This window comes from Heterocephalus glaber, unplaced genomic scaffold (assembly GCF_053883595.1).
Source record: "Heterocephalus glaber isolate CG9 unplaced genomic scaffold, H.glaber_assembly_v1.0 deba00001608, whole genome shotgun sequence".
In the NCBI taxonomy this organism is placed as follows: Eukaryota; Metazoa; Chordata; class Mammalia; order Rodentia; family Bathyergidae; genus Heterocephalus; species Heterocephalus glaber.
Genome location: NW_028258379.1, coordinates 4,376,491 through 4,399,808, shown reverse-complemented (window position 1 = coordinate 4,399,808; position 23,318 = coordinate 4,376,491). Strand labels below are relative to the sequence as shown.

At 39.7% G+C, this 23,318-nt stretch overlaps 1 protein-coding gene across 4 annotated transcripts in view; it reads left to right on the top strand.

The window, feature by feature from the left end:
- Positions 1 to 23,318, top strand: part of Ppp2r5e (protein phosphatase 2 regulatory subunit B'epsilon) — a 175,673-nt gene that overhangs the window by 77,380 nt on the left and 74,975 nt on the right. For all 4 annotated transcript variants that reach the window (XM_004837423.3, XM_004837424.4, XM_087195243.1 and 1 more), the window contains one exon: positions 14,046 to 14,242. In XM_004837423.3, the coding sequence (XP_004837480.1) occupies positions 14,046 to 14,242 (197 nt within the window). The remainder of the gene's footprint in view (positions 1 to 14,045; positions 14,243 to 23,318) is intronic.

Here is a 23,318-nt window from a genome sequence, read left to right as displayed (position 1 = left end):
ATATGGTAGGTGGTATTATTATGTCCTCATCTACATATGACACCAAGGGCAGGGGAACTAAGCAGTGCCAGCCTTAAAACCCAAGCAGGCTGACTTTAATCACAGTCAGTCACACTGTCATTCTACATTGCACAGCAGTTACCTGGTGGATGGAGCCTGATTAAAACTGAGGCCCTCTGATTGCAGTGTCTGTGTAGCCCAAAAGATAACCTCAGCCATCTGGAAGATGCATTTCCCCCCATGTTCCTGATTATGAGGAAAGCAATCTTAATTCATTCATTTGCCACCTTAAATGCTTCTGTGATGTTTGCAGAATTACAGTGGACAGACTTTTGAGATCGTGGAATTAGTTATTCAGTGTAGTTTCACTTGTATTATATTTAAGAGCCCAACTGATATTTCTCCTGTTTGTTTTGGCTTCATTAGTGGAGTATGTGGTCATAAACAGTAATATTTTTTCTGAAAAGGAAAATTGTTTTCAGTACAACTGAAGAGAAAATGTTTGTCCTAGCCAGTGGCATGTTTAGCTAAGTCTGGGGGTTCAACACTGGGCAGAATGCTGCATTATATTGAGATTTGGAGAAGAATGTTCTTAGAAGTGGGTCATTGGCCTGCATATCTTCAGATGCCAGTGTATCTCCAGCCAGTGGATCTCCAGTCCTCAGAGAGATGCTCTGCTGCCAGGCAGCCGGCAGCAGAGGGACTTGTGTCATGATTGTCCTAGCTGAAGCTGGGATCACATCTTACTCAGTACTTTCAGATCCTTTTTGTTGGCAAAGTGTTAAGCTTTCTAGGCACATTTCTCTCTCCTTTATGTATGTTTGTATTACTGTTCTTTAAGTTTTGATTTTGAAGCCAGACACATTTGTACATACCTATATACACATGTAAGTACACTTGTATAAGTTTCTCTTGTTTTACGCTTGAACAATATTGTTTTTATACACAGTAGGAAATAAGGCTTTAAAGTGGATTTCATGGGGCCGGGGATTTAGCTCAGTGGTTCTGGTGCCTTCCTCGAAAACGCAGGGACCTGAGTTCGATCCCCGGTACCAAAAAAAAAAAAAGTGGATTTCATTACTTTGAGTTTCATACTGGAAATCTGAATTTTGGATTTCCTTAACTCTTACATGCATGAATTTGCATTTGTATTTAATTTATGTTAATTAATATCCCTTGTATGAAGCATGGGGTAGCTCCATAATTAGGATGCTGTACTACATGATTCTAGTGGATTACATTGCCCAGATTATGAGTTAATTATAAATAAACTTAACTTCATTACTTTGAGATTCAAGGCCATTCCACTACACTCAGTCCTATGTTACGTTCAGGAACTGAAGATTTCATATTTAAAACTCCCAGCTGAAGTTCAGAAATAGCATTTCTAAGCTGTTGCAGTATTGGACTTTTACTTTTTTTTGTAGTTTAAATCTTTTTTTTTTTTTTTTGGTGCCAGGGATCAAACTCGGGACCTTACGCTTGCGAGGCAGGCGGCGGCACCACTGAGCCAAATCCCCGGCCCTGTATTTTAAATCTTAAAAAAAAAAGCTTAATGGTGTCTTTGAATGGTATCAGCTCTAAGTTGTGCATTGATAGTGGGTTTAATTGATGTTAATGTGCAGTCTAATTTGTTTTTAGCTTAATGTCATAGTGTCAAAATAGCAAGTTTATCTTTCTAAAATGATTCACATTGATGTTAATCCTCAAAGCAAATCTAGTTAGTGTAGAAGTAATCTTTTGGGAGAAGGTCCTCATATAACTGAAGTGGCTGAAAATAATGTATTTTATTTTAATTTTGGGGGAGGGTGCTGGGAGACCTTCAACTGAGGGTAATGTACTTGCTGAAAATCTTTATCTTATAATGTGGCAGCAGGTAAAAATATTCTTTTTTTAAGGTTTATTTATTTATTTTAATTTAATTAATTAATTTATTTTTTGTCTTGCTATTTAGTCCAGGCTGGCCTTGAACTCCCAGGGATCCTCCAGCCTCAGCCTCCTGAGTGCTGGAGAGTTCTGGGATTACAGGCGTGCACTGCAATGCTGGCTTCTTTTTAATGTTGTTCATACTTCTGAGCCTGGCAAGTTAGGCTTCAGTGCTGCTGACTCTTGGGTACATCCCAGAAGGCTGTTCTATTAATTCCTTTTGATTAAGTAATGATTTTTTTTTTTTGATTTGCTTTTTGTCTAAAAGCCAAATACAGAAGATAAATTATGATTATTTACAGGTTCTAAATAGCCTTTGTTGATGTTTGATATACTGAAATAAAATTTTAACAAAAAACTTAATGTTTCTAGAAACACTTCAGAATGTATCTCCCCACCACCACCCCAGGCCCTCACTGTATTGCTTTAGATGACCTGGAACTTGAGATCCTCCTGCCTCAGCCTGCTGAGTAGCTGGAGTTATATGCGCCCAGCCCCTAAATGGTTTTAAAATGATTAAAAAGAGGGTCTGGGGATTTAGCTCAGTGGTTCCACCGCTGGCCCCACAAGCAGATCCCTGGTACCAAAAAAAAAATAATTAAAAAGATGTGCTATAATTAAACATAAATAATTCTCTACTGAAGGTTGTCTTATTAAGTTATAAAACAGTAAGTTGTTTGATCTGGGTATTGATGATGCTTGACAAATACCCATCAAAGGAATGGTAATTTTTTGTGGAAAGTACTTCTACTTTATGAATGGCCTTTCATTTAATCCTCATTCAACCTTGTAAAATATATTTTCTCAAGTTTGCAGACCAGGAAACTAATGCTAGAGAAGCAAGTGGCTTGTTGTCCCCAGAACAGTAAAGGTGCGCTTCTCAGTGAAGCCAGAGTCCACGACAAAGCCCTTGCTTTCTCCGGAGGCCCAGGGGCAGGCCCAGGTGCTCTCTGGCAGCCAGCCCTCCTTGGCCTTCCCACTCCCTCGATACCCTGGCCTCACCCACAGCTTCCCTGATCCTCAGATTCACTGGCAGCCCTTCCTTCGAGGACCTGCCTGCCTGTGCTCTTATGCCCTGGACGCACCTCCACCTCCTGGCCGGCTGCTGACCGCTGAACTCCTTTACCTTAAGAGATTCCCAAACGTCATCTCCAGGTGGAGGCTGTTTCAATTTAAGCCCTCCAAACCGTAGCATGCACACCCTGCTGGGCTGTGCAGATTTCCTCCTTTATTGCATATCCATCAGTGTTCATCTATTTTTAGTTGTTTCCGTGAGTCACTTCTTGCTGGACTACAGAGCTCGGGACTTTTGCATCTTTGTTGTGGTGTCACTGGTGGCATTGGCCTTGGGGCCTGCAGTGACTTCGGTGAATGAGTGGGTGAAGGCTGGGTGAAGGCGTGAGGAGGCCCACACACCCTTTGAATCGACCTTCCCGCTTTGCGCTTCAGAAGAACCTGAGGAAATCTTCAGGTTGATTTTCCTCTTTGCTAATGTGTGCTCATCTTCATTTTGAAATTTTTTCCTGTGTTGTATTTTTCTCAGATCCTTGAATATAAATCTTTTTTTTTTGTATGGGGGATCAATTGAGGTTGCCCGGCAGGTACTGTGCCTCTGAGCTACATCCCTGGTCTGAAATCACTGTTTTTAATAGCTATATTTTTTTCATTAAGTTTGTTAGTACATTTTAGGTGTACAGTACAGTTACATTCATCATTGGGAACTTGTACCTTTACATGATGTATCTTGGTTCTTATTTTTTCCCCATTCCCCTGCCCTCCCTTCAACCCCTCTACCCTTCCCTATTTACAAAGACTTTGTTTCCATTTTTTCCTTTTCTTATATTTCTTCTTTTCTCTTTCCTTTCCCCTACCCCTCTTACTTCCCCTATCCCTTTAGATCTTTTCTTCATTTTTCACAATATTTAATAGCTATGTTTTTAAAAATAAGGTGTTAGAAAACAAGGCATAATTTTAGTGGGTGTTAGTGGTGATAGAGAGTTTAAGGAACTAAGAAATTGTTTATTTTTTTAATTTGATTTTTTAAAAAGTAAATTGCCTTCCCCATCTTTTACATTCATAAATATTGTCTCATTAAAAACTGTTCTAGGGCCAGGGATTTAGCTCAGTGGTGCTGCTGTCTGCCCCACAAGCACAAGGTTCCAAGTTCGATCCCTGGTACCAAAGAAAACCAAAAACATAAACAAAACTGTTCTAAAGCGCAAGGTCCTGAGTTCTATCCCCGCTAACAAAAAAATAAAACAAAACAAAACAAAAAACTGTTCTAGTTTTTAAGTTTGTACATCAGGACTTCATATTACTAATATATTAGAAAAAAGTGTATTCTAAATATGTTATATTAAACTTTTCACTCTATTCAGTATAATTTTATTTTTAGAAGAGTAAGGTTCTAATCTAAAATTGTGTAGTGGGGAAATAATTTACTTATTCAGTTAACATTTATTATGTATCTGCTATATCCTAGAAACTCCTGTTGAGTACTGGGAATTAAAAGATAATCCTTATGGTTGCAGAGCATGTGATTATCTTCTCAGCTCTGAATACAGTTGAAATTAGTATTGTTGATATAGTCAGAACTCTTGTCCTTGAGTCTAGAAAAGGGGTGAAACAAAGAACTAATATGGTTCAGGGATCTCTGAATACAGGCCGGTGGAAAGTTGTTACCATTACTGGGCACAGGGAAATATGAGATGAAGAGGAAGTTCAGGGAGAGAGAGAGAGAGACAGAGAGACAGAGACAGAGACAGTGTTAGTCAGTCAGTCTGTGTGTATAGGGTTGCCAACTTTTGTTTTTTTTGGTACTGGGAATCGAACCTGGGACCTTGTGCTTGCGAGGCAGGCGGTGGAACCACTGAGCTAAATCCCTGGCCCTGCCAACTCTTTTTTAAAGGAAGCATTGTCTTTTATTCTGAGATTGTCCTTTATCTTTTTGTTATTAAAAAGATTGTTTTTATGAAACTGTAGTGACAAGAAATCTTGGCTAACTTAATGCCTTTACCTATAAAGGGAACTGACAACCTGCTCCTTTTCTGCAGTCTGCTGGTGCTGTGTGCACTGTTAAATTGCACTGCCGCCCTGGGTACGTAGTGCTGTACAATCGGTACAGCCCTTTTTCGGTGTAACCCACAAGCTCTCGTACTCCTTCTGTTCAGAAAGTCCTGCTGTCTTTTTCCTGGGAAATAAGCCCTTAGGAAGTGAGTTCATAATAGGCACTGACCGAGTGAGTTGGAGACTTCGGTGGCTTCTGTCCTGTGGTGACTTTGGTAGCAGGACAGTAATTTACACCTATAATTAGGAGTTGATAAATTTAAACATATTCTCACACTGACAGCTTTCTGTGACTACCTTAACATTAGAACCGGAAGCATGAGGTAAAGCTAAAAAATATTGGAAATAAAACCTTAGCAGTGTCTTTGGAGGTGTGTGTGGGGGTGTGCTTTGTGCCCACGTGTGTTCCCCTCTGTTCCTGACGGGAATGGACCATAATAACCGACAGCCCTGACCGTGGAATTCTGCTACGGAGCCCACACTGGGCTGCGCAGTGGGTGCTGCTGATAAATCACAGGGCACATATTTGTTACCCTTTGGGAAAAGGAAAGTGTAGAGCTCTGTGAAAGAAGAAGAATGAGTGCATGTAGATTATCTAATATGGAAAGAACAATTAATAATTATTGTTTAGAAATTCAGTTTGTTCACTTACAGTTGTTCATTTGTCTAAGTCTGATTTTATATCTCAGTTTTAAAACATATGTATCTGAAGGAATGTCAGTTAATTTTTTTTTAACTTTTAGATTGTAACTTTTCTAGCCAGATATGGTGGTGTATACCTGTAATCCCAGAACTTGGACAGCTGAGGCAGGAGGATTGCTGCCAGCTGCAACTAGTGAGACCCTGTCTCAAAAAGCAAAGTAAATCCAAACCCCCAAATCAGAACCAAACAGGTTGTAACTTTTCTTAAATCATTAGCAGTGAAGTATAGTTCCCCATCATCAGTATTGTTCTTGCTGTTGGCCCTGGGCTGAGGCTGCCTGGGATCCCATACTAGCTGTAGCTCTTCTTAGAGCTGCTCTCTGCTTCAGGTTCGTCATCTGAGAAGCTGCAGCATTGACAGTGGCCACTCACAAGCTATTCATAGGACTAAAGGGTTTTAGAAGCAAAGTATAGAGTGGTTTGCAGGAATAAGGGTTTATTATTACTGTTGTTGCTGTTCTTTCAGGAAATTTCAGTACTGGCCTTTTCTGACTCTTTGTTTTTGTTGGTTAGTTAATACCTACACCTTAGTCTCATGTTTTCAATACTGTTGTATCTGTGCTAATCACTTTTTATGTAAGCTGTGTTTTGAGCTTATTCTCAGAAGTGTGTTCTAACAACCAGCAAGGTGTTCTGCAAGCATCCAAATAGAAGAGGCGATTTTACAGTGACTTTTTTCCAGGCAAGGGAGAGGAATGCTTTCACTGTTACAGATGTTTCCAGGACCTTCCCTACTTAGAAACCAAAACCTTTCACTGCCAGCTTTAAATAGAGAGAAGGAATTTCAAAGGTAGATGGGATCAAAGAGGGATTTTAAAGTTCTTGCTTTGAAAACTGGTTTTCAACCCTTACCACATGGGGAAATCATGTGGAGTACTTTTATAAAACACAGATGCCTGACAGTGGAAATACCACTGGCGCTACCAGTGTGACCACCCACAGCAGAGATTTTTGGACCCCCCCAATTTCAATATAATAACAAAGTAATTGAGATGGTCAAGAATTTAATACTTCACTTAAGGGTTGGTTTGGGGTTAGTTCCTTATCTGCTTGTGTATGTTAGGGTATCTTGTGTGATCAATATGTTATTTTTTAATCTATTTACTCTAAGACAGGTCTAATTTTGTTATTTGATTTATTTTGAAGATTTATATTTATTTTCCTGTTTTGATGAAATATTGTTGATTATATTTGTGCTTTATTGGGTATCAAAAGGAATTTCTAATGGGAGCCTAGTTCCACTAATAAAAAATATTTTTAGATTTCCTGAAAGATGTGCTTACACAAAAAATACTGCTTGTTTAGAGGCGGCATTGGTAGCAGTGCTTTGGACAGACCCCAGGGATAAGCAGTTAGGGATTTTACTACATGTACTGGTGTATTCTTTAGTCTTTGAAGCCTAACTCTACTTAATATTTTAGTAGTAAGGATCTCTTTAGAAGTATGAGACATTGTTCCTAGTTTTTGCTAAATGCAGGCTCCTGTAGCTTATGCAAGTGCAGTTCGTAACCCGGTCGTTGAGGTTTGGGAAGGACTAAGAGCACACCTGGACAGGGATTAACACACTTCAAGGCAGAGTTCTGAGGGTTGGGAATGAGAGGATCAGAGATCACACTTCTTCCCTTCCCTCCCCTTCCCTTCCCTTCCCTTCCCTTCCCTTCTCTTCTTTCCTCCCCCCCCCCCTCTCTCTTTCTCTTTCTCTTTCTTTCAAGTTGGAGAAACAAGTAAAAGAGTTAAGTGATTAATATCTTTGGGCATTTTCAAATAAAAAGCATAGCTAATTCAGAAGGATTTAATTTTAGCTCTTTTGAAAGAAATATTATAAAAAGTTTTTCATTGAATAATGTAAGTATTCCATTAGGAGCTCAAGTAATGCTGTAATTTAGCTTTCGGTACATAGTAACATTTTGCAGAAACGTTTGTTTTTATATTTCTGCGTATATTCTAATACCCTTTGTGTAAGTAAGTTAGCACCTACAATTTGTAAAAACTGTTCTTTTTTTGGTTGGAGCCTCAACGCATGCTATGCAATTGTTTTACCACTGACCTGCATTCCCGGCCCTTTTCAAAATCTTATTTTGAGATACGGTGTTGCTAAGTTGTTTAAGCTGGCCTTGATAATTTTTACTTTTTAAAATTTTTGTTTTGCATGACAAAATTTATACTTTTAAATGACCAGCAGATCAGTGTCCCAAATAACAACATGTAACAAATTCTTGAGTCAGTAAATTTTTTATTGCTTTTTTGAGTCAGGGTCTTGCTACATAGTCCATGCTGGTGGGGAGCTTGCTGTGTAGCCCAGGCTAGCCTGCAACTTGGAATCCTCCAGCAGCTGGGATTATAGATAGGCCTGCACCACTATGCCCAGCTCCTCTGGTAATTCAGTAAAGATAAACCAAGGGTAACCCAAATAAATCAGTACCTTTCTTCAGAATATACTGCTTTAAGACTGGCTGCTGCTTCATCGAAGTTTCAAATATGTGTTTGCTACTTTTTCATAAAGTCCCCGACCTTCAAAAAAGTTTAAGGGGAAAAAATTATTGAATCCCTTTCTTTCTTAGTAGATTTAAGAAAAAGTCCACATTGATAAATAAACATGTTGCTTGAACTAAAAGGCATAGGAAAGCAGACAACTTGTACACATTAAATTTCTAAGAACTGTGAGGTCAGATGATGAACCCTTTGGAGAAGTACTGAGTTCATACAAAGAAGCTGGATGCACTACTCCAGAAAGCGAAGGGACTAACTGTATAACATTCCCTTCATAAGAGCAGAACTCAGCTTTGCTAAATCTTTGTAGTCCGTGAGAGCATCTACGGTGTCACTCCACAGAGCAGGCGCTTCTCTCTCTTAACGATTTGTGTGGGTTTCTGGCCCATGCATTGCAGACAGAGGCCAACAGGTTACCGGGGCTCCTCCCCTGTTATGCTGGAAGTGGGTCTGGAGCATGGTCCCCTTCCCCTGGGTCTCTTCTCTTTCCGTGCTGCAGCTGTGCCGGGATCCCAGGGCTGCAGCTTCCCTGGCCCTGAACTCCTGCGTCTGAGCGTGGCACTGTTTATTGTGTCTCCAGTTCTTTCCCTTGTGGGCCTGGTCACCTTCTCAGTGGCCTGTTTCTTGGTACTTGACCTGCAGCAGCTACTGGACACCCTGAGACTGACAGGCCCCGGCTTTTGCGACTTAGAGGCCGAGTCAAGTGGCCTGAATTTTCATTAAAGAAAGAAAAGCCAGATCTGCCTTCCTCCTGTGATATTATGGCTAATAAATACAATGTAGCGGACCTTCTTTGTTTATTTGGTTCCTGGATTTGCCAGTGTGAATTTAACATTCTGATTTTCAGTAGCTTCTGATGACTGGAGTCCAAGAGCACCAAACCCCAGAGATGCAGAGGTCATATTTTATTTCTTCTACCCTGCTTTTTGGCTTCACAAAATCCTGGGTCAGGCATCCAGAGAAAATGAGCTCATCTTGGATCCATGAGCCTGTGCCCCAAACATCCTAGGGTAGAGTAATGAAACCCAGTGACTGGGAAGAAAGAACCTCTCTTGCAACCCTGCCTTTGAACTCCCGAGGGTGACGGGCATCTCTCTCTGTCTCTCACTGAGCAGTGGGAGATTTGAGGGTCAGGGATAGGGCTGTGCTAAAATATACCTGCATCCTCCTGCCACTGTTCGTAGACACAGGAGGAGCTTTGTGTTGTAATCTGAATTTGTACTTTTCCTCTCTTTTTCAGTACTGGGAATTAAACCCTGGGCCTTTGCACTGAGCTACATTCCCATTGCCCCCCCCCCCCCTCCTCTTAGCAATAATGATTTTTAATATTTACTTTTCATTTATTTTTTGTTTGTTTTTTTGAGACAGGGTGTTGCTATGTAGTCCAGGCTGGCCTCGGAATTTGCCTCAGCCTCTGGTGTGCTGGGATTACAGGTGTGCCCCACCATGCCTGGCTCTATTTTAAATTTTAAACATTGTTTTAATTTTTTGTAATTTTCAAAAATTTAATTTTTATTACTGTAGTATTTGAAGTATATAATGATTACATTCATCATGGGGATTTGGGACATGAATCAGTTCTTTTGCATCTCTACCCCTTCCCCAGCCAGCCCTTAAAATTTTTTTTTTTCTAAATTTGAGACAGATTCTCCCTAATAAGTTGCCCGAGGCAGAGTTCAAACTGCTGTCCTCCTGCCTCTGGAGTGCTGAGATTACAGATAAGCACCAACCTATCCTCTTGGAAGCTGTCCATTTTTGCATTATGTATCACATTTGTAAATTTGAAAATTATTTGTTGTACACCTCAGAGGGCCAGTAGTCATTTTCTCCAGCTTACTGGTGCTAGTTGGTAGGAAGATGTTGGGAAGTACTGATAGAAAAGGTGCATGCAATAAAACAACTAATGCTAAAAAGGAAAGAGCACGATAGTACAGTGAGAAGTAGCTGGCCACTGCTCGCTCTTGGGAGAGAAACATTCTGGAAGTCAGAATCAGTGGCCTCTGAGCAGATAGGATCTTCCTGAGCTGTGTTGACTGGTGCAGTCTCCTCTTTACACATATGCTGACATTGGGTGGATGAGTTATTGTGCCGGTGACCTTCATGGTGTCTGTCACGGAACACTTATCAGTTCCCCATCATTCATGGTCCTAATCTGTGGAGTTCCTCTCCCATGGGCAGATGTGATGGCCTTTGTAGGCCAGAGATTTTCATTGGAAGACAGATGGTAGAAGTATCAACCTGCTTAGAGATTTTTAAGATGACCTTTATTTTTCCTAATTTCCATTTATTTCTAAATGTCTATAATTTTTTTTTCAATTTTAAGTTATTTCAGAAGTGTTTAGATTGCAAATGACTTGGATTTGGGTAGCTAGCGTTATTTAACCCATTGCTCAGAATGTGCTGTATGTTATTTTATTGTCATTTGTGAGCTTTTCTTTATGGCCCAGTATGCGATCCTTTTTATAAATGTTTCTTTAAAAAAGAATATTTATATCTGCTTCTGGTACATAGGTACCGAGCTTCTTTTTTGTTGAGACCTTCTGGCCTAGAGAGTGTGTTCCTTCTCTGATCCTGGCTTGTCCCCTTCACGTAGTCCTGGGAGTAGGGAGACAAAGGTGCCGTGTGACCATGGGAGCAGTCCAGGGTCAGTTATTACACAAAGAGCTTTTGCTTGGGACCGTTTTTTGTTTTTTTTAAAGAGATGGGGTCTTTGCTGTGTTGCCCAGACTGGCCCGAAACTTGGGCTTAAGTGAGTCTTCTGCCTCAGCCTCCCAGGAACTGGGGCCTGAGGCATGTGCCACCACACCTGGCCCTTGACATGTTTTCATAGTTAGGGCATTCTTCGGCATGAATGAAATTTTTAAAAATTGTTACTGCTATAAAGAAAATATCTCCTTATGGGAGGGGCACCCCCCTCAGCTTTTAGTTACTCTTGACTGCTTAAGTTCTTTCATGTCATGAAGATCATTTTAGAATTTAGTCTGTGATAAGAATAAAACATAAAGCGTAGCTTTTGCTGTAAAGGTTTATCTCTGGAGAATGGGCTGGAGGGGAGACAGGGAAAGGGTTCAGTATGATTTGATACTTTAGGATTGGGGGCAAGTTGAGGATTAATTTGGTTGATTTCTCTCTGCTTCCTTCCTTCTCTTCTGTCCTGGCATTTACCCTGATTTCTGGATTGCAGGATTGCTCTGCCTTTCACTGTGCTTGGATGTGGGATGGTGCTGAAGAATAGGCTAGAGCCAGACTGCATGGTTTCAGATCCTGCGTCCACTGCTTGTTAGCTGTATGGATTTGCGCAAGTCACTGAATCTCTCTGTTTTTGTTTACTTATTTATTAAATTGGAAATACTACTATGTAGATTTGTTTTAGGGATTAATGAGATATAATGTGTGTAAGCATTTATAATGTGTGTAAGTACCCAATACTGTAGATGTACCCAGTATGTTCAATAAACGTTAAGATATTATCATTATTACCTCTGGGAAGTGGGAAGCCTGCTTCACATTTGTCTATGATATACCAGTTTGCATAAATAAAGAATAAATTTCAACTGCCTGACATTTTAAAAGGCGTTTGTTAACTGCCAGAAAGGTTTGAATTGCTAAATACATTAATCTCCTGAGTGTTATTGCAGTGACCAGGAATATTAGCTGTTGTTATTGCTTAAATGATGGTTTGCTTTTGGAAAGGCTGTCACTTACAGAAGCTTTCTTAATTCCTATGTGCTAAATTCTCCACGTAGATGACCTGGTGTTTTGTTTTGTTGAAGTTATACAATAAAAACAAATCAGGTTAATTAAAATTTCTCTTTATGTTACATTAATAAGCTTTTTTGGGGGTATCGTTTGGACATTGAAACTCCCATTCAACTTTGAGGTCTGGGTCAGGACTGCAGTGGTCCTGCACATGTAATAGACAATGGTTAAAATTCTGTGCTTATGATCCATTGATTGTGGTACCAGGGGTTGAACCCAGAACCTTCATACTAAGCTACATAACCAGCCCTTTTAGTTTTTATTTTGAGACAAAGTCTTGCTAAGTTTCCCAGGCTGGGAGAAGCCACCATGTCTGGCTACTTAAATACTGGATGCAGATAGCACTTAAAGAGAAAGCTTGATCTGACTGCATTATTCTTACGATCTAAGGCTAGATGTTTTTAAAGTGCTTAGATATAGGAGCCCAGAATAAGACATAATATCATGCCTCCACTTAAATCCAAAGTATCTCACTATAAGATAATCTTAGGCCATTGGAGACCTATCAGGGTGATATGGCGGGAAGGGGAATCTCATTGGTTAATAGCTTCTAAATTTACAACTTGTTTTTGCTGAGAGTAGCATTGATGCTGCATACTTTCAGAAGTATTGATTACTTCTTGGTCCCTAATGGAGGGTGAAGAGATCCTATGTTTTCTGGAGTCCTACCCACTCTGTTAGGTATACCCTGGCAGTGTTGCGGGAAAGGATCTGTGAGGTCCTAGGTAGCTAGGCTGGCACTTGGGTCATGGAGTGTGAGAAGGGGGAAGGGGTTGCGCAAGTGAGTCAGGTGGGTTCTGGGTGTACAAGGCTGGCCCTGTGCCCTGTGTGGGAGCTCCTGCTGTAAGGTGGGTACTGTGTGCTGCTCCAGGGAGTGGGTGGCCCTTGCCACGAGGCTGCTGTATAGTCTTCACTGGAGACTGGCAACTGAGGGTGACTGCAAGTGACTATCATACATTGTTACCTCCTGGAGAAGTACAGAGGGAATGTGGGAGCACAAGACAAATGTTAGAGACCCCTGGCACTGTGCCCATCTCTGTAACTCATTCACTGTGTAGTCTCAGTGATTGTCTATAACTTTCTTATTGAAAATGGAGAATGGTAATGTCACCTGCTTACTTGTAAGGGTGTTCTGACGGTTAATGAGTCAATTACCATGAATGAAGGCAGCAGTGCCTACTGTGGCCATAATTTTTCATTGCCTCTCCAGAAAAGCTTCAGCCTGGGGGAATAAAATAGAAGGAAGATAGGATTGGAGTGGGCTGTGTGTTTCTTAGTCCTGTATTTCTAGTCCAACTGTAGATCAGATTCCTTTCTGGCTAGAGAATTTTAACTAGCTTAAAATTTCTGTATAATTTTTTTTTTAACCGAACCGAATGTCTGACCTGCTCTTTGTTTGAAAAAGAACAGATGTCTCTTCTGAGAACATATTAATAAAAATGCTAGTTGTTTCTCCTGCTGCAAGGGAAGAAGATTGGTCAAAAGAGAGGGTAGTTTGAAGTGGAATTGACTCTTGTTTTCCTGCTGCGGGTGCACCCTTTTTGAGAGTTGCTATTGTTTCATTTTGTTGGTTTTCAGTTTTCTTTGACTAAGAAATTTTATAGAGATCAGCCCCAAACAAGATAAAAAATATAAATGCACACAATAGTTTTAAATACAAAGGATTTCAGCATGAAATTAAAATGAATAGACTGACATTTCTGCTTTGAAATTTTTTTTACTAAAACTAATTTAAACCAACAGTGAAAATTTCTGGCTTCAACTTATAAGGGAAAGTTTGGCCTTTTTCAGCCTTTTTAGATGTAAGAGTATGGACATTGGGGCGCTAGGGGTTAAAATTTGCTTCAGCCCTCTGATACCTTGGGGTATCAGCCAGTCTTCAGTTGCAGACTAGCTGATGTGTACATTGCAGTTTCCAGAGACAAGGTCTCTAAAGAGGTGAATGTGCTGTTCCCTCCCACCCATGTGTAACTGTTTGAAAGAGCACTGTTGTCATGTGAATTCTTACTCTTTTGCGCTTGCTTTTGAAGTAACTTTCACAGCGAATTCCTGTTACCTAGACATTGATGACGGACTCACACCATTTCCTTTTTTTTTCTTAGACGTTCCAACCTCAGAGCAGCCTGAACTGTTCCTAAAGAAACTGCAGCAGTGCTGTGTCATTTTTGACTTCATGGACACCCTATCTGATCTTAAAATGAAAGAATACAAGCGCTCCACTCTTAGTGAACTGGTGGACTACATTACAATAAGCAGAGGCTGTTTGACAGAGCAGACTTACCCTGAAGTAGTTAGAATGGTGAGTTCCTTGTTTTCGCCGCTGACACTTTTAAGCATCTTCCGTAGCAACTCACAGGTATATTTATTGCAGAGCGAGGTCACTGGAGGGAGGTGACCTCCACACACGAGAGCCAACCTCTGAGAACTAAGCAAAAGTAGTTGACACTAGAGTTTGAAGAGCCTGGTTTCATGAGGACGAAATCCAGAACTTTTCAACTACAACAGCATTGAAGGAATCAATAACTTCAAAGTACGAAGCCAAGATTGCCAGGGTATTGTTGGATTTCTGGCCTGGAAAAAGAAAAGACACAGGAGAAATCAACAAAAGTTTTAGATGTATGTTTGAAAAATATTCCACCTTGTGAGATTTCTTGGTCCCCCCCCCCCCCCCGTTTCATTGTGGTGTACTGGAAATGGGTTTATACTTGGTAAAATTGTGATTTATAGAACATAGTGAACGCCTCTCTTGGTTTTATAACATCCTTTTTTCACGATCTCCTTGAAGTCATGAGTGATTGCTTTCCTGATTTTAGAACATGATTTTATACTTTGTGTACTCATTAGGAATTCTAGAAAAAAATATTAGTATAGTATGAGTAATTGTTTTTTTATGTGACCATAATTATATTAGATTTTCAGAAGTTGAGCCAAAATACGATTGTTAGGTTTCTGTGAGAGGATTGCCTTTCTGGGCTCTTAGAAGATCTTGGATCTAGAAAGCACATGTCATTTAGGGCTGGGTGGGAGGAGGGCGGAGACTGGTCCACTGACAGGTGAAATTAAGCCACAGAGGCCCAAAGGGGTGGTGCATCATGGACAAGCCTGCTGGGAGAACTGGCATTCTTGGATTTTATTGAACATCCATGTAGCTTTTCTATGTAGCTCTTACCATTTGTGTTCAACAAATGCAAAGAAGAGACATTTGTGATCAAATATATATGGTTAAAAATGATAATTCAGATTTGGAAAGGAATTTCAATTACCTCAGCTTGAGAAATGGTTCCCGCAGATGTACATATGGTTGTATATTGAAGTAGCTAATTTGCAGGAATGTAGTCCTAGAATATTTTATGGCCATTATCATTGTGGCTCTTGAGCAGTGCTTAACTAGGAGCGATTTTGCTTCGCAGTGGACATATGGCAATGTCCAGAAACATTTTCTTTCTTAGTCGCCACCAGGTACAGGAGAAAGGTGCTTCCAGTGGGTAGAGGCCAGGGATGCTGCTAAACACCTTACAGCACACAAGACAGCGCCCATGACAGTAACCTGGTCTCCACTTTTGGGAAATGTTGCTCTTGAGCTGCATGCATTCTTATCCTAATACTCAGGTCTTCCTTAGTCCTCCGGTTGCCTGCAGAGCACAGGACCTTGGTTTTAGCTTACTTTTGTCTTCAGTCAACAGAGATATCCACAGATTATAACTTGCAGTGTTTATAACTTGCACTGTTTATAACTTGTCTCTGTCTTTCTGTGGATAATTCATGCATATATGAGCGTATATATGCAAATACAAGCGTATTTGTAAAAATATTGTTTTTTGTAACAATGGTGGTATTCTGTATATACTTTTTGTACCTTAGCTTTTTCACTCTTCATATTTTTTCACTTAATATTTAATATATATCAGTATATATGTTTTTACAGCTACATAATATTTTTTTGTGTTAATGTGCCATATTTAAGCAGTATCCTGTGAATATCCTTGTAAACACATGATTTTGCACTTTGTGAGAATATCTGTATATTTGATTATTTACTTATAAGGATTTTATTTTATAGAGCCACTATATGTTCACAGCAAAACTGAGAAGGTACAGAGATTTCTTATATGTCCCTGTTTCCACACATGCATAATCTCCCCCATTACCAGTATCAGCCACCAGAGTGTACATGTGTCACAGTTAATGAAACCGCCTTGGCACACCGTAGTCACCTGAGGTCCATAGTTCACAGTAGAGTTTACCCTCGGTGGTGTACATTGTTTGAGTGTGGACAAATTCATAGTGACTTGTATCCACTATTAGAATATCATTAAGTATTTTCATTACCTTAAAAATTGTCTTGCTGCTTTCTTCCATTACCAACTCCCAAACCCAACTCCCTGGCAACAAGTGATCTTTTTATTGTCTCCATAGTTCTACTTTTCCCAGAATCCCATATAGTAGGAATCATACAGTATGTAGGCTTTTCAGATTGGCTTCTTTTACTTTTAAGTTTCCTTCAAATCTTTCATGGTTTGATTACTAATATAATATTCTATTGTGTAGATGTGCCACAGTGTATCCATTCACCTACTAAAGGACTTCTTGCTTCTAAGTTTTGGCAGTTGAGAATAAAGTTCCTATAACATCTATGTGCAGGTTTTTGTGTGGATATAAGTTTTCAACTGTCTTGTATAAATACCAAGGAACAGAATTGCTGGCCCCCCCCCCCCCCCTCCGGCCCCATTCATGGACCTTATGGTAACAAGTGTGTTTGGCTTTGTAAGAAGCTGCCAAACTGTCTTCCAGAATGGCTGTATCATTTTTACATTCCCACTGGTGAGAACTCCTGTTGTTCCACATCCTTGCCAGTACTGGACTTGGTGCTGATTTATTTGTTAGTACCTTTTCTTTTTTCCTGTCTTCTGGGCCTTCTTGTATCCCTGGCCCCTGTCTCTTAATTCTCATTTCCCTTCAAGGACCGGTTTAAAGTGTTGTTATTGTTAGCTGAAAAAGCCCAATGCTTACTCCTTTCTTCATGCCCTCTGCTTTTGACAACCCATCCTTTTGGAATTTTTTACTACTTTTATCCTTTCACATATTTACCAGAATTTTCTAATTAGATGATAAGTACTCTGTGGCTTCCTTTAATGACTCATAGCCTAGGCCTAGTTGAAATTTGTTGAATAAATTCCCGCTTAAAATGTAGGTATTTTATGTGATTAAGATATTGGATATCATTGAATTATATTCAGTTTTTAAATCCAGCATTTACCATAACCCCCCAAATCTTTCTTAAGACCCAGCTTGGTCCTAAACCAGCTTTAGTCTCCTAAGGGAGACCATGTTTTCATCTCTTCAATTCCTTCCCTTTCCCCACCCAAAAACAACACCGCCTGTTAGTTATATGGGTTTAAAATATAGTTAAGCTCTACCATAGGGGGTCTTGGATCTGTAGCATGCATGTTGTTCTGCATTAGAAGAGTTAACTTCCTAGATGGTAGTTTAGAGTTCTTAGAGGTATATTTATTTTTCATATTTGCTGATTTGTAAAAGTGTTAGCTACTGATTTTTTTATTTTTTTGGTACTGGGGATTGAACTCAGGTTCTTGCACTTGTGAAGCAGGCGGCGGAACCACTGAGCTAAATCCTTGGCCTGTTAGCTACTAATTTTATATGCCATGATACTTAGATAATCTGGGACATTTAAAAGAACGGGGTATTCAGTTTGAGTGGAAAGAGTGTGCCTGAAGGATTGTGACCTGGATTCAGGGGCCTCTGTGTTTATCCTTATTTATCACTGTGAGCAAGTTACTGTGTCTGGGGCTCTCAGTATTTGTGTGGCACCAAGCAGTCCACAGGATTGGCCCATAGTCTCTGCCACCTTGGTCCATACCTGAATAGAATAATTTTGCTTTGTTTGGTCATCAAGGTTCTCCCCACCTCTCATACACACAGTGTAGTAGCAGTGGGCTCTGTGCTCCGTAGGAGGACATGGAACCAAGTTTCCTCGGTGCCTTTACTAAGCCCCTTGTGTATGGAAATCCTGATAGTGCTCACTTTCCTCACCTGTGATACATGCCTTTAGGATTTTGTGAAGGTTGGCGGTGATATGTTAAACCTCTTAGAACACATGGGTATTCAGTAATATTGTTGTGTTTAGATGATTTTGTTGTTAGATGCTTAGTCACTGATGGGATTCCACAGTTCCTGTTGATGGACGCAAAATGTTTAACACATTCACAATGGGGCCATAATTTTGTATGCCTTGCTGCCTGGTGGCTCTGATCTGAATTCGATTGTCTTGCCACTTGAACTACATGTGTGGTTCATGCACGACTGAAAACATGGATGCTGCTGGGGCTGCAGGAAAAGCCAAATGTGTTATGATGCTTTGTGTACTCTGTACAGATCAGTCACCTCTGTGTATAAACTATTTTAAAGAAATTAACAAATCTAAATAGATTTTCTTTAATTTAATGAAATAAATAAATTTGATTATTGTAATTTAAATTGATATGAATAGTATTAATATTTATATTCCGGAAGTTATTATTCAGGTTCAAGCAGCCAACTAGATTTTGTCCATTTATAGACTTTATTAATTTTATTAGTAAAAGACCCATAAAAATGATTAGATCCATTTGTAACACCAGGGGTACAAGCCCCTGATGGGACAGTCGTGCGTGTACCACTTCTGCTGCAAGCTGGCAGGAAGGTATTAATCAGCTAGATGTGCTGTGTTCCATTCCTTCAGTGGTTCTTGAATTCTATAACTCCAGGATGATCCTGCCTGCTGTTCCCATCTGTTCTTCTTTTTTCTTACTGTAAAATAAAACTGCTTCTCTAAGCTTAGTGGAGAAATGGTAGTTAGTGTTTTTTAAAGAAATACTAATGAAGTCATTCTGGGTTTCACAGACCAAGATGACCAATATACTGTATTCTGGTGTCAGCATTAATACCAAAAGCTGATCCAGCCCAAGGGGACCCACGCTTTGTGACGTGGTAATCCTGTTAGAGGGAAATAATAGATGAAAGCAGTCTCTGAATTGAGAAGCTTTTCCCCCGGCAATATGGGTGCCAGGGCCTCGTGTGATAGGCAAGTGCTTTACCACTGAGCTATGTCCCCAGCTCTTTTCATTTTCATTTTCAGACAGGGTTTTATTAAATTGTCCAGGCTGGCTTTGAAATTGTGATGATCCTCTGGCCTCAGCCTTCCAAGTAGCCAAGATTACAGTTGTATTATTCACCACATACACCACACCCCGCTGGGGAGGCCATTTTTAACATTGAAATGTAATCTGCATACCTACTACAGACTGCTAGTTTTAAAGAAGAAAAGCAGCTCTTTTGTATATAAAAAAATTCTTTACAACAAAACAACAAGAAGCTTACCTGCAGAAGAATGGTGTAAGGGAGTGGAAGGCGCCCAGAAAGAATGTGGAAGCCACCATCCTCATTCGGGATTTTCTGCTTAACTAGTGGTGACCTTGGGTAAGTGCTATCCTTTCTAAGCCCCAGTTTTTCCCATCATAAATGGCGGGAGGTGGTGACTTCCAACTTTGAAAACTGCCAACTTTCTTGGTCAGTCAGTGCAGCGTAAGAAATTAAGAAAGGATTCTGCCTTACTTTAAGTTTAGAAGTTATTGTCCAAAGTAGTTGCTGAGGTGAGTGATTTGTTTAACGTTATTTCTCATAGGGCCAGAAAAAATGAGAATGTGAGGACTCCTTCTCTTTGGCTTTGCTCTTTTCAGCTTTGGACCATCTCTAGTGTCAAGCCTTTGTCCTGGAGGCACATATTTGTACCATATTATATTAGCACTGTCTTTTATTTCTGTTACCTTGAAAGATTTTCCTAGAATTTCTGACTCTTCAAATACTCTTGTGTAAATGTTTTATTTACCAAAATTTGAAGTCTGTGTATTCTCCCTTTATGTGTACACATCTTTTTCTAAAATATTTCTTTTGGGGATACTCCAAATGTGCGATGAATTCTTGTTGATGAAGACATTGTTTCTGTTAATTCCAGATAATGTTTCAAAAAAATTTTTTTTGGTACTGGAGATCGAACTCAGGAAGTTGCGCTTGCTAGACAGACAGAGGAACCACTGAGTTTTATCTCTAGCCCCTAATGTTTATTAAATGCCGTAGTGCCATACTTTTACCTTTTTCAAAAATTTTATTTTATTGGTACATTTTAGGTATACAATATAATGACATTCATCATTGGAAATTTGCACCTTTACATAATCTCTCTTGGTTCTTATTTTTCCCCCTTCCCCTGCCCTCCCTTCAACTCCTCCATCCCTCCCTATTTACAAAGACTTTGTTTCCGTTTCTTCATTTTCTCATATTTATTAGCATTTTTCCATTCCCTTCTTTCCTTTCCCCTATCCCTCCCACTTCCCCTTCCCCTTTGCCCCTTTTCTTCCTATTTCACATTACCTATTATACCTTTTAGTCTTTATTTACACTTTCAGTTTCTCACACTAGAGAAACTATTCGGTATTTACACATGTGTATCCTGTTTATTTCACTTAAGAGTATCGCCTCAATGTGCATCCATTTAGCTATAAATGTCTCCAATTTCTCCTTTTTATGGCTGAGTAGTACTCCCATTTTATAGAAAAACCACATTTTCTTTATTCAGGTTCCAGTTGATGGGCATTTGAGCTGCTTCCAAGTTTTAACTATTACAAACTGTGCTGCTATAAACATGGGTGCACATGTATCGCTGTGGTATGATTCTTTTAATTCTTTTGAGAAGATCCCCGGCAGTGGAATAGTGGGGTCAAATGGGACTTCCAGTCCTAGTTCTTTGAGGTATCTCCATACTGATTTCCACAGTGCTTGCACCAGTCTACACTCCCACCAGTAGTGGAGCAGGGTTCCTCTTTCCCCACAGCCCTGCCAGCATTTGTTATTGGTTGATTTCATGATAGCAGCCACTCTTTCTGGAGTGAGGTGGAATCTCAGCGTTGTTTTCATTTGCATCTCTCGAATGACCGGTGATGTTGAACATTTTTTCATGTATTTATTTGCTGTTTCTACTTCGTTGTCTGAGAAATGTCTGTTCATTTCAGATGCCCATTTTTTGATTGGGTCTTTAAATTTGGGAGGTCTGATATTTTAAGTTCTTTATGGATTCTAGATAGTAGACCTTTGTCCGAGGAACAGCAGGTAAGGATGTTTTCCCACATTGTGGGTTGTCTCTTCACACTGCTGGTGGTTTCTCTTTGCGATGCAGAAGCTTTTTAATAAGAAGAGATCCCACTTGTTGATTGCTTGTGCTAGTTCACAGGCAACTGAGGTTTTGTTCATAAAATCTTTTCCTACCCCAGTGTCTTCAAGAGTTCTACCTAATCTCTGTTCCAGGCAATTCAGCATTTCTGTTTTAGTTGAAACCCAATTTTCCCAGCACCTTTTATTTTATTTTACTTTATTTTTGGTACAAGAGATCGAACTCGGGTCCTTGCACTTGTGCATCAGGCGGTGAATCCAGCACCATTTATTAAAGAGGCTATCTTTCTTCCAGTGAGGGTGTTTGGCTCCTTTGTCAAAGATGAGGTGACTGAGTGTGTCTGGAGTTGTTTCTTCATCTTCTAGTCTGTTCCCCTGGTCCTCAGGTCTGTTTCTTTGCCAGTACCATGCTGTTTTGATCACAGTAGCTTTGCAGTATAGTTTCAAGTTGGGGATTGTGATACCCCCTGCCATGTCTCTGTTACCTAGAATTGCTTTTGCTATTCTGGGTCTCTTCTTGTTCCAAATGAATTTTGGATTGTTTTCTCAAGGTCCATGAAGTGTGCTGCTGGGATTTCAGTTGGGATTGGATTGAATCTCTATAGCAGTTTTGAAAGTATGGCCATTTTCACTATGTTGATCCTTCCTACCCAGGAGCAGGGGATGGTCTTTCTATTTTCTGATATCTTCAGTCTCTCTTTTCAGAGTGCTATAATTTTCAGAGAAGAGGTCTTTGATTTCTTTTGTTAGGTTGATTACTAGGTGTTTCAGTTTTTTGGATACTATTGTGAAAGAAATTGTTTGCCCTATTTCTGTCTCAGTGCGTCTGTTGTTCATGTAGAGGAAAGCTATTGATTTTTGTGTGTTGACCTTGTATCCAGCTACTTGACTGAATTTGGTTATTAAGTCTAGAAGACTTTTTTGGTGGAGTTCTTGGGGTCTTCTATGTAGACTATCATGTCATCTGCAAATAATGACAATTTGACTTCTTCATTTCTTATCTTTATCCCTTTTATTTCTTTCTCTTGTCTAATTGCTGTGGTTAATGTTTCCAAAACTATTTTGAACAAGAGTGGTGTTAGTGGACATCCTTGTCTTGTTCCTGATTTTAGTGTGAAGGATTTCAGTTTTTGACCATTTAGTATGATATTGGCTGTTGCTTTTTCATAGATGGCTTTTATCAGATTGAGGTAGAGACTGTCTATTCCAATTTTCTGTAGGGTTTTTTTCACAAATGTGTGTTGGATTTTGTCAAATGCTTTTACTGCATCTATGGAGATAATCATATGGTTTTTGTTCTTGGCTCTATTGATATAGTATATTACATTGATTGATTTTCATATGTTGAATCATCCCTGCATCCCTGGGATGAATCTCACTTGATCAGGGTGTATGATCTTCTTGATGATCTTCTGCATTCTATCTGCCAGCATCTTATTAAGGATTTTTGCATCTGTGTTCATTAGTGAGATTTGCCTATAGTTCTCTTTTTCAGTTGGGTCTTTCTCTGCTTTGGGGATCAAGTTGATGCTTGCTTCCAGAAGTGAATTCGGGAGTATTGCTTCCCTTTCAGTTTCATTGAAGAGTTTAAACAGTAGTGGCAGTAGTTCTTCTCTAAATGTCTTGTAGAATTCATCAGTGAAGCCATCAGAACTCGGGCTTTTCTTAGTTGGTAAGTTTTTAATTATGTTTTCAATTTCATTGATTGATATTGGGTTGTTTAGAGTTTGTAGGTCTTCTTCATTCAACTTTGGTAATTCATACATATCTAGGAATCTGTCCATTTCTTCTCTGTTTTCCATCTTATTGGCGTATAGGTTCTGGAAGGTAGGTATTGATGATCCTCTGAATTTTTGCTGGGTCCATTGTAATTTCATCCTTTTCATTCCTAATTGCATGGATTTGGGCCTTTTCTTTCCTTTTTCTGATAAGGTTGGGTAAGGGTTTGTTTATTCTTTTGAGGAACCAACTCTTGGCTCCATTAATTTTTTGTATTGTTCTCTTAGTCTCCACTGAATTGATTTCTGCCCTGATCTTTATAATTTCCTCCCTTGTATGAGCTTTGGGTTTGTCCTGCTTTTCTTTTTCTAGAAGCTTGAGGTTCAGCATCAGGTTGTTTAATTGGGCTCTATGAATTTCCCTCATAAGACTGC